Genomic DNA, 12,085 nt, shown 5'->3' on the forward strand with positions numbered 1-12,085 from the left:
TTTAAACTCCATGGTATCCCCATTGACATAGTCTTCGATCGAGGTCCCCAGTTTTCATCACAAGTCTGGAAGGAATTCTGCAAGGCGGTGGGCGCAGCACCCGGCTTATCCTCGGGATATCACCCTCAAACCAACGGCCAGACGGGGGCGAACTAACTGTTTCCTTGAATGGGCTCGCCGCTCTGTTGTCGCACGCAACTCCTCATGTTGTCGCACGCAACTCCTCATGGAGTTCGTTCCTCCCGTGGATAGAGTACGCTCACAATTGCCTCACCAGCTCCGCTACCGGTATGTCCCCGTTCATGGATTGCTACGGTTACCAACCACCATTATTCAAAGAACAGGAGCAGCCAGTGGCAGTTCCCACCGTTAAAGATCACCTCCAGAGAGTCCAGGCTCCGGGACCTGAGAGACCCGGTCCGCCACACGCAATAAACAGCTCGTTCCCCGACGCCAGAATAAAAGGTGGGTCAGTCTGTCTGGCTTTCTTCCCACGACCTCCCACTTCAAACTGAGTCCCGTAAGCTCGCTCCACGCTTCATTTGTCCTTTTCCCATTACCAAAATTATCAATCCCACTTCCATCCAATCAAAACTTCCACAGTCCTTAAAAATTCACCTCACATTCCACGAATCATTGCTTAAGCCTGTCTTCACCTGCGCCCTGAGCCCTCCGGCCCCCCGTATTATCGACGACCATCCAGCCTTCACGGTGTCGCGCATCCTCGACATGAGGCTCAGGGGGAGGGTGTACCAGTACCTGGTGGACTGGGACGGATATGGGCCGGAAGAGCATTCTTGGATTTCCCGGAAGCTCATCCTTGATCACTCCCTTCTGGAGGGCTACTATGCGGCTCACCTGGGGAAACCTGGCAGAGAGGCGTCCATTGAGAGGGGGGTACTGTCATGACCTTCCCTGCACTACTGTTGTTGGAGCCTGGGCAAGCCAGCCTCCTGTCCTTGCCACTGTCTGCCGCACGTCCCTTCCTCCACTGCCCGCCAACGCACCTTAAGGACCACTTCCATTACTTTCTCTAATAAACTGTTCATCATAACCTATCCGTCCTCCGGCTGCTCTTGGGTCCAGCTCCTCTCCATTCGTGACATACAAGTTAATTTTAAAAAACATGAGTTGCATTATCTAGTTTATTATTATTATTAGTAGTAGTAGTAGTAGTAGTAGTAGTAGTAGTAGTAGTAATATGAATGGATAGTAAGTATTCAATAGATCGTGGAGTGCAATATTATTATTATTATTACTATTAATGCTTGGTTAGGTTAGTAAGGGTACTAAAAAGCCTTTAAATATTGATTATTGTTGTCAATAGGTTGTTAAGTGCTGCATCAACTTAATATTATTAAATATTTGTAAGGACACTAATTCTCAGTTAAGCACATGGTTATTGTTTTCGATATACTGGAGAGTGGATTGTTTAGTTTTTATCAAGGTTTGGTAAGGAAAGTTATTAACCTTTAAGCATAGGGTTAATACTACATTTAATAGATTGTAGAGGGCATTGTGTCATTATTATTGTAAGGAATAGGAAGGATACGAAGTAGCCTTCAAGCATATTGTTGTTATTGTCAATAGATTGTAAGGTAGTGTACATTCTCTAGTTATTTTAAAGGGTTATTATGGTCTATATTTTGCCATCAAGTATAGGGTTGTCGTCGTAGTCAATGGATTGTAGAGTACATGCTCTAGTTGTTATTAATAAGGGTTAGTAAGAATACTAATAATCTTTTATGCATGAGGTTGTTGTTGTAGTCAATAGATTGTAGAGTACATTCTTAAGTTAATATCAATAATGTTTAGTATGGACACTTATTGACCTTTTAATCATCAGGTTATTATTGCAGACAGTTGATTATAGAGCCCATTCTCTAGTTATTATTAAGGGTTAGTAAGGACAGTAACATTGCTTTAAGCATTGGGTTACAATCGTTGTGCATAGATTATGAAGTGCATTTGCTAGTTAATATTATTAATGGTTAATAGGGGGACAAATTAGCCTTTATGCATAGTGTTACTATTGTAGTCAACAAGTTGTAGAGTGCATTCTCGAGATATTATAAATGACGATGCAACCTTGATGGCATTTGTAGAGATCTGGATCTCGTGCAGCTTCCTCATTGTGCCATCACGGTCGATGAAGTAGGAGGAGGCCAGCTGGTGGAGTGCTTCCACATTTTGAGTGGCGTTGGTGAGCTTCCTGTCCAGCTTGTTTTTGGCCAGATACATCGTCAGTGCCTCCTCCCCTAAAAGGAAACATAAAACATCGGTTATAACCGAACGTGAATGTACATCACATGGCTCATGTGGCACAAATTAATCTTTTGTATCCGGTTTGTAAATGTGTCATTGAAGCTTTGGCATCCTGAATGGAATCGTACATCCATTCATCTATTTTCTATAGTCTAGGGGAACTGGTGCCTTTCCCAACTGGCTTGGGGTCAAAGTAAAATATACTGTATACCCTGGACTGGTCACCAGTCAAACACAGAGCCCATAAATACACAGCCACCCATTCATACTCAAATTGACACTGTCACTGAGTTGGAATTTTACCATGCTGCCAACACGGAAGTGAGGCAAGAGAACCACTACACCATTAGTGATTGGAATCGTAGCTCTTGAGCTCCGATTAACACATTAGTTAAATCTGGATTAAAATCAGGATTAAATTTTTTTTATTCCTGAATATGTAGTCATGTTGAATAGCCATATTGGATACACCCTCGCATTATGATCGTGATTTAATCCAAACATGCTAATACCCACAGTCAATCCAAGCTACAGCCAAAGCAGCAAATCTAAACAAGTGGCTTCGTAAAATAGATGTAAATAGTACCAAAATATATCTGCACTGAATTGGAGCAAGAATAGGGTATTTAAAATCCAGCCTAAGTGTCTGAACAAAATGTGATTTATCATGTTTACACAGTTTCGCAATCTGGGTCAAATCCTGATTAAAAGATTTCTGACCCTGTATACAAATGTGTTAAAATTGGATATGCAACAAGCAACATTTAGCCAGAGAAACCAGATGCCCCAATTTTCCAGGAACATACTCTACACCAGTGATTTCCAACCTTTTTGGAGCCATGGCACATATTTTACAATTGAAAAATCTTATGGCACACCAACAAACAAAAATGTCACAAAAAGTGGACACATTAACTACTGTATGTACTTTCTGCCATCTAATAGAAGAGCATTTCTTTGTTCTGTCTGTCACTATGCCTTACTGGCATAAATAGCTGAATAAAGATACATGATTTCTTGGAAATAAAGAATTTTTTGAGCAATTACGTAAAATTTCCCATGGCACACCTGAAGAGCGCTCACGGCACACTAATGTGCCCCGGCACACTGGTTGGGAATCACTGCTCTACGCGTTTGCTGCTTTATCCCAAGTTGGCATCTGCACAATTGCCCAGAAAGGGCCCAGCTTTACCCTGTCGGGAAGAAATTACTTCTTTGAATGGCATCCATACAGGAAGGCTCTGTATGCATGTGCTTGGTCAATGCTATGACAGAAATAGTAAGTAAACTGAATACATGACTGTTCCTATGATGTTCTAATCGCTTGAAAAGAACTGAGTACTAGGAACATCTCCTGCCTTACTTGCTTGTTAGGCCGCTGCATTGTGTGCATCGCATAGAATGTACCCACTTTGCGTCACATGTTTCTATTTATCCTAGCACTGCGTGGAGAAACATTCAGCCCATTCTTCTTGCCATGCTTCTTGTTCGATACGTCACGAGTCCAAGGTTGGATGTGTCTCGCTGTAAATATCAAAAAGTGATTTTATATCGCGTAAATGTTACCAATTTGTCATCTCATAGATTCAGAAAAAACAACTGCACACAATGAAAAGCAGTAAGGTACTGTATGTCTGACCTTGTTTTTCCAGCCTGTTGGTACTTTGCCTTTATTGCAGCGTGTCTCCCAGAATTTAGCCAAACACAACGAATGAGCAGTGTTGTTATCTACCTGAAACCTTCACTAATGTTTACCAAGATAAACTTCTCACCTCTAAGGAGAGATGAGTTTCAAACAGCTGTAACAAGGTAACACAACCTAACTCAATTATGCTCACAAGTCACTGCACCTTCAATCTTGTCTAGGAGAGTGAAATGATAACAATAGAAGAGAAAATGGGATTTATTGCGACGTAAGATAGAACCTGACTGCTCAGTACAATATGAGCAATATAATTACTAATCATATGTCAATTGGTTGTCAACCTTAGTGAAGATAAGCGCTAAGGAAAAATGGAGGGATGAATGTCATTTGAATTCACAAATAAATTGTACTAAGCAGAGGCTAACATAAATAGCCTAGTAAAAATCATAATGGCTAATGAATAGCATGGAAAGGACCAGACGTGCCAACAAGGGGACATTTTTGCAGTACTCGATCAGTTTATTAAACAGCAGTGGCCGGCGAGAAGGGTCAGAAAGGCCTTTTCTAATAATAATAATAATAGGCACTCAAGGTATATATATATATATATATATATATATATATATATATATATATATATATATATATATATATATATATATATATATATATATATATATATATATATCCATCCATTTTCTGAGCCGCTTCTCCTGACTAGGGTCGCGGGCGTGCTGGAGCCTATCCCAGCTGTCATCGGGCAGGAGGCGGGGTACACCCTGAACTGGTTGCCAGCCAATCGCAGGGCACATACAAACAGACAACCATTCGCACTCACAGTCACAGTCATGCCTACGGGCAATTTAGAGTCTCCAATTTATGCATGTTTTTGGGATGTGGGAGGAAACCGGAGTGCCCAGAGAAAACCCACGCAGGCACGGGGAGAACATGCAAACTCCACACAGGCGGGGCTGGGATTTGAACCCGGTAGTTTTATTTTATTTTAATTTCATACACTGGTTGACTTCTTTTTCCACTTACAGAATATGAAATTTACAACTTCATGTTGATTTAAGCATTTTGATTGATTGATTTTTTTTCTTACACTTGTATGACAGTTAAGACTGTCATAAGACTTATACGTTACTTCAAGCTTTTTTTTTTTTACATCTTAATATTAACAGTGGCTTGCCATCACTGTGTGACAGTTAATAATGTTAAAATGATAAACTTTTTTACATATATATTTTTAAGCAGAGGCTAACTTTTTATATTTATGTTACAGTTAATTATAAATTATTAGTAGAAACATTTGTTTACATGTAATTATTAACAAATGTCCATTTTTTTTATTAGTAGTGGTTAGTTTCTTTTTAGACAGTTAATGATAAAAGTTTAAACTTTTTTTATGAACAGTCGTTAGCTGCATCTAACACGGCATGCAACTCTAAACACAAATACAAGTTGAGAGGATTTTTTTATAAATAGCCAAAAGTAATTAAACCCACACATTCTCATAATATATAATAATAAACATTTGTTCTATAATATTTTTCCATACATTTAGTATGGTCATTGGAGGACTGTATTTAAACTGAATAGAAAAAGGCTGCAAATCAACGACATCTCAAACTCAGGGGTTGAAATATGAATCAGTGAGCCATAACAGGACCAAATATTTACCCGCTCTGCGGCAATCTGTGGTGATTTGCATGTCATACATTTGTTTGTTGACACATTCTCAAAAGGTTTGCATTTTGCTCATTCTATACAACATCATGTTTATCCACATCGAGCACGAGGAGCAAACAAGCAAACAGCCCCGATTCAATCCCACGGGCTCACGTGACCTCGCCTTGCCAAGATTACGGTTCAACAAAAAGGCAAAAACGTACGCCTGCAGCCGGGTTGGAGAGCATGTCACACATGCTCACATCCGCGGCGCACTCGAACACTTTTTTTGTCCCCGAGCGGTGCATGTGAATTGGTCACTTAACTTATGGTGACCGGGACTACCAGTCTTGTGCCTGTTTGGAGTACAAAATCCCTGCGCCCCTCAGGGCCCTGCCAAGTTATTTAAGCAGGATACACACAAACTGAAATTGGGGCACATTTGAAAATGTTCATACTCTTGCAATCAAAGTCACCAAAGGTCCGATTTTTGGATGTCTCTAAAAGATTATCCAAGATTATCCTGTGGTGGTTAAACTTTTGACTGCATAGCACCTATGGAAAAACCCTCAACATTGATAAAATCTAAAATATTGGGCCAATCGTCCTGCTATTTACAGTTTGGAGTGGGCATGATTAAAGATGTCGACATAAATTTTGGTGGTTGATGACCGTTTTCTGACATTAAGCCACATTAAGCTTTTATGACGCCAATGTGAAAACACTTAATGTCCATAAAATCCAAAACATTACATTTTGAAAATAATTTGAGATGTTTTAAAATTTGTATGTGTGTACACTTCAATTGCACTGCTGCGCACTAATAATAGTCCGGCATTAAGTTCTTTATAGGGAGCTACGGTTGCGTGAAGCTTCATAAATATTTGTGGTTATTGCCTCTACTCCAGTAATAAATTACTATTATAGACCACCCTGCTTGCCCGTAATCACAATTAATGCGCTCAGGCAGACCTTTTGTTTAAGCCGTTTAAAAACAATGTAATGTATCACCTTGGAAGCCCACCACTAGGTAACTACTTGCATATTTTTTTTTTAAATGTATGGAGATGTCAACAAGGGTATAGAGTGCAAGTAGAGTTTTAAAGTAATGGAAAGACTGGACCATTCCGTGTTAATGCTACATGTGTGGATCACTTTATGGAGAAGCATTAAACTGTATGGTGATGCTATGTATGGCACTCTGCCAGTGGAGAGGGGGTAATGGATGCGTGTTTTTCATTCAGTCAAAAAAAAAAGATGCTTTTATGTATGAAAGGAGCAAGTGGATAAACAGCTTCACAACAAGCAACCACTGCAGTATATTATAAACAATGATTGGTTGAATTGAAAAAGAAAATGTCCATTGTTGTAACCATGGGTCTTGCTTGAACTTCTGAGACATGCATTTTTCTTTTTTTTTTTTTTTTTTTTTTTTTTTTTCCAGGTTGAGGGAAGCCAATTATTTATTCCAGTGAACCCTGCTCATCGTGGTGGGATACGTTCCAGACTAATCCATTGTAGGTGAAAATCCATCCATCCTCCATCCATTTTCCATACCGCTTATCCTCACGAGGGTCACGGGCGTGCTTTCGTCTAGCTCAGATGACTCTGGGCGAGAGGCGGGGTACAACCTGAACTGATCGCAGGGCACACATAAACAACCATTCAAACTCACACTCACACCTACGGGCAATTTAAACTCTTCAATTAACCTACCATGCATGTTTTTGGGATGTTCGAGGAAACCGGAGTACCCGGAGAAAACCCACACAGACGCGGGGAGAACGTATAATTTCCACCCAGGCAGATGTGCTAACCAGTCATACAACGTGTCGCGTGAAAATACACAATAAAGTAAAAAAAAAAAAGTTGTTTTACCCTTCACACATTTTAAATGCATTGTAAATATTTGAACACAAAAAATGCAAAAAATCTGTGACTGTTGTTAAAATTCAAGACTGCAGTTAAAATTCAAGACCTCTCATTTACTAAATATTACATAACCACAAGGAGGTGAGTGATATGGGTTAAATAATATCAGCATTTTAAGGAGACATACTGTGCTTTTTTCACAATTGAAAACAGTTTTATCCAAAAAAGAGTGGTTTAAAAGATGAAAAACACACTTTCCCTTTTTTCTGAAACATTGAAAGGCTATATCCATCCATCCATCCATCCGTTTTCCAGTCACCTTCACTCGTGGAGGCAGGCCCTCATCACTAAGCCACATTTGCCATGTTTGTAGTAAAAAACATTAAACCTATTCGAGATGGTTTGGGACCGAGCCTTGCCGTGAATACTCGTCTTAAAACTATACCTTTTCAGATTTGGCGGCACGGTGGGCGACTGGTTAGCGCATCTGCCTCACAGGTCTTAGGACCAGGGTTCAATCCCCGGCCCCACCTGTGTGGAGTTTGCATTTTTCTTCCCCTGCGTGCGTGGGTTTTCTCCAGGCACTCCGGTTTTCCTCCCACATCCTTCAGGGTGTACCCCGCCTCCTGCCCGATGATAGCTGGGATAGGCTCCAGCGCTCCCGCAACCCTTGTGAGGATAAGCGGCTCAGATAATGGATGGACCAGATTTTTTGATTTTGAAAAAATTCCCAGGAAGTGTCCGTGTACATGGACATGCGGCGAATAGTCTCCATAACTTCCACTAACAACCCAGGCTAAACTTCAAACCAAGACTCTTCCTCGACACGCAAAGATTTTAGTCGTGTCGTCGAGATATATCACCTTAACACAATTTTTTTTGACATCAGTTATTGCTTTCCTATTAGCTAGGGCTTTGGTGCCATCTTGTGGCATCTTCAGGCATTACATAAAGAGCACAAAAAGATGCAAATAGCTTAGGATAGGTTCCACATAAAACACAAATTGGTGAATTTGTGAATATCAAACCACAGATCGGCGGGGGTTCGGTGTACATCATATTTCATATTTGAGGAGAAAATTAATTCTGCGGTGGTTCAATTGCTCAATGCTCATTCGAACCAAACGGCAAAATAAAGGCAGTAACGTTTACACGAGAGGTGCAACAATTCATTGATTAATCGACAACTAACCGATTATGAAATTAATTAACAACTGTTTTGATCATCAATTAATCATTTAGAGCCATTGTATAATTAAAAATTTTCCTAATCCTTTGATCTCACCCTCTCAAAAGTCAACATTCTCCGATTATTCCAGTCCTCCATAAAAGCAGACTGCTTATCTTCGTATTTAATCAAAATAAGACATTTGCAAACATCTGCTTTTACTTTGGAAAGCGATTACCAACATGTTCCCTATTTTCTGACGTTACCAATAACAAGTAACTGAATCATTATCAATTTATGGAAAAAAATAAAACAGTTTAATCTGATGAAAATAATGGATATTTACTAATCCAATGCAAAATAAATCTGTATCTGATTATTTTATTGATCGATGGGACAATTGAATAATCGGTTCTAAAAATATTCGATAATGACAGCAAGTGAAATTATACTTGCAGAAAACTGACAAAACAGAGACGATTCAAGAAGCTAGCAGAGATCCAGAAAGAGTGGAATGAAGCATGAGTCACAGCTTCAAAAACCACCACATTCAGACACATCCGGGAAATGGGCTACAACTGTCAACAATGTCCCTAGAATGGTTGTCCTTGTCTATATGGACCCTGCGACTGACTGGCGACCAGTTCAGGGTTTAGTCTGCCTTACGCCCGATGTAAACTGGGATAGGCTGCAGCACCCTGCGACCCTGAACAGGATAAGCGGTATTGAGAATTAATGAATTAATATTATTATTGCACCATTAAAAATGATTTGGGTTTTTATCAAGAAAACTATGGAAAATGGCTAGATATCAGCTCTTAAACTTGTATGTGCTATTTGCCTTGTCATCATTATATTTGTCCAAACAAATGTACCTTTAGTTGTACCAAGAAACTTAAGAAAAAAGGGTGGTCAAATTGCAGAGCAATATAGTTTGCTAATTCCTCCTCCCGGCTCACACGCACACAGACAATGCACACACACACAGAAGCCTCTCTCCACACTTTAAAGGCATTAAGCAACTTGTCGGCAGACAGGCAGTCATTGGCTGACCCGTTGGCTTTGTGCGTACTGTTCTTTGAGACACAATTGGAGCGCTGTCTTGTATTTTTTTCTTTTCTTTTCTTTTTTTTCATACCGGTACTGTAAATTTTTTTTACTTTTGACGACAAAATACCTCGGTTAGGTACTGGTATCGGTAGTTGGTGCAACACGAGTGACAGCCCTATTTTACACTGTTTAAAACACCTACTTTTGTATGTGCAAGGAGCATGAATGAGCCTTTATGACAAAAAAAACTTCAATTGTGTCGTGCAAATCTAACCTAAATGTCCAACTGTGTCTTCAGCATGTCAAGTTGACTGCAGAACAACACAAAGACCTGAAAGCGGCGAGTGACATGACAAAAAGTAGCACCGTGGACCGCTTTGCCAGTTTCTCCTTCACATCCAACAAAATCGGGTCTGCCAGGTTCCTGCAAAACAATCACCTGCGACCCCAGCCAAGTCATTTCAATAAACCATTTCTGTGAATGTGCCACTGAGCACAGAGGACTGTCGCACCGCAAGCACCTCGGATCCAATCACAGGTTGTGTGTTTACGAGAGGGAAGTGGAATGAGCTCTCGCTCTCTTTCCCCTCAACCGGAATCTATATTGTGCTGCTTGTTGATGCTAAAGGAGTAATCTACTTGACAACCCACTCGTTCTGTTCAACAGGTTCGGCGCTATGAATCAATCACTTGCGTTCAAGTTCCGCCATGTGACTTGTTTGGATAAATGTCCCTCCCTTTAATCCTAGCAGCCCTTAGATGGGAGAAAATGTAGTCCTTCCAATTGTGCACCTTTTTCCTCACTGTAACTACCTGGGACATTTTGTACAATATCACATAGAAAACATAGTGAATAAACAGCCTGATGATCCAAGAACTAAGACTGACATATGAGGGATGTTTAACCACTCAACTGTAGATGGAGTCTATTTTGGCAAAGAGGGGGTGTCCATTAGTGGGTGTGCGTTCATTTTAAACAATATTCCTAGGTAGGTAAGGTACGTATATTACAATGTATTTAGAATTAATGTAGAATTTAAAACAAAGTCACAAGTAATACAATGGGAAAAAATACAGCAAAAAATAACATTATGGCGCGACGACACATCTGATTATGTCAGAGACAGTTTACGTGCTTGGGTAGGTGCTGCTGTTTTGGTTAGCAACCGAGTCCAAGTGAGGTCATTGCTCAGAAGTAAAAGGAGGGTGTCTATTTGAGTCCAGACATTTATTTGAGAAAATTTGGTAGTTCATGAAAGTGAAGTGAAAGAAGAGTTTAAACAAATAAAAAGTTATGTCGACTGTTATGAAGGAATGGAGCGAAACATCAAGAACTGAGGCAGAGTGACGTCACAGAACATAAATATGGACGCACATAACATTGTGGAGCGATCAGACACTTTGGACACTGCTTATGTGCTTTGTTATAAATGAATAAATAAATACTTCAGACTCATATTTTTAGACTTCGTAGCTCTGCCCCTAGTTGTCATGCTAACGAAAGCCTTACAATCATTGGCACACCAAAACCGGATAATATCAGGAGTGCTGTTAAAGCGGGTCTACTTTAAAGGTTCAACTGTATTCTAAAATTAACGGAATAATTTGGAGTAAAAATTCAGCAGGTAAAATGTAAAGCGTGAAGGAAAATACAGCATGCCTTCATAGAATATCACATTTTGTATCGACCAGGACAATCTCATAAGGGGGCAATGAGAATACACAAAGTGCCATTTGACTTGATCGAATTGGCCCAGAAAACTAAGGATCATTAAGAAAATATGCCGCATATGAACCCAAGAATGTCAATGTATTCTACAGTTCTTCTATTTCTATGTTTCCATATTACACTCTCATGGTCCAACCACTAATAACACTCTTTACACTTGACCAAGGAAATTTAAGTTGTCTGTGAAAATTCCCTTCTTCCCTACCCTCGTGTATAATGATTCTTGAGAGCATAAAAGTGTAGGTGGCCACACGGAGAATTAGCCTCTTCTTCATGATTACTAGTCTGCTGAGCACCTTTATTGTCCTCTACAACTGTGTTCTTTAATGGGCAATCCCAAGAGTGAGATTGTAACAAGTGTATTGACCTGCAACTAGAGAAAAAGGGCCCCAAGGTTAAAAGACGGATGGTTTGGATGTAAAAAGAAAATGAAACCAAAAAACTTAATGAATAGGAATTTCTGCCTTTTTGCAGATGCAATGCAGCTATGGTGGTCGCTGAAGCAAAATCTCTCAAGATCGCGGACAGTGCCGCTGGATTGGCAGACTTGGGTGGTGGTCCCCCTTTTTAAGAAAGGGGACCAAAGGGTGTGTTCCAACTACAGGGGGATCACACTTCCTCAGCCACTCGGGTAAGGTCTATTCAGGTGTGCTGGAGAGGAGGGTCCGTCGGGAAGTTGAATCTC

General features: G+C 40.2%; 1 protein-coding gene across 1 annotated transcript in view; it reads right to left on the bottom strand.

The window, feature by feature from the left end:
- Positions 1 to 12,085, bottom strand: part of brinp1 (bone morphogenetic protein/retinoic acid inducible neural-specific 1) — a 173,471-nt gene that overhangs the window by 84,184 nt on the left and 77,202 nt on the right. The window contains exon 4 of the mRNA XM_061699284.1: positions 2,089 to 2,258. Within this exon, the coding sequence (XP_061555268.1) occupies positions 2,089 to 2,258 (170 nt within the window). The remainder of the gene's footprint in view (positions 1 to 2,088; positions 2,259 to 12,085) is intronic.

This window comes from Phycodurus eques, chromosome 15, assembly GCF_024500275.1.
Source record: "Phycodurus eques isolate BA_2022a chromosome 15, UOR_Pequ_1.1, whole genome shotgun sequence".
NCBI classification, from domain to species: domain Eukaryota; kingdom Metazoa; phylum Chordata; class Actinopteri; order Syngnathiformes; family Syngnathidae; genus Phycodurus; species Phycodurus eques.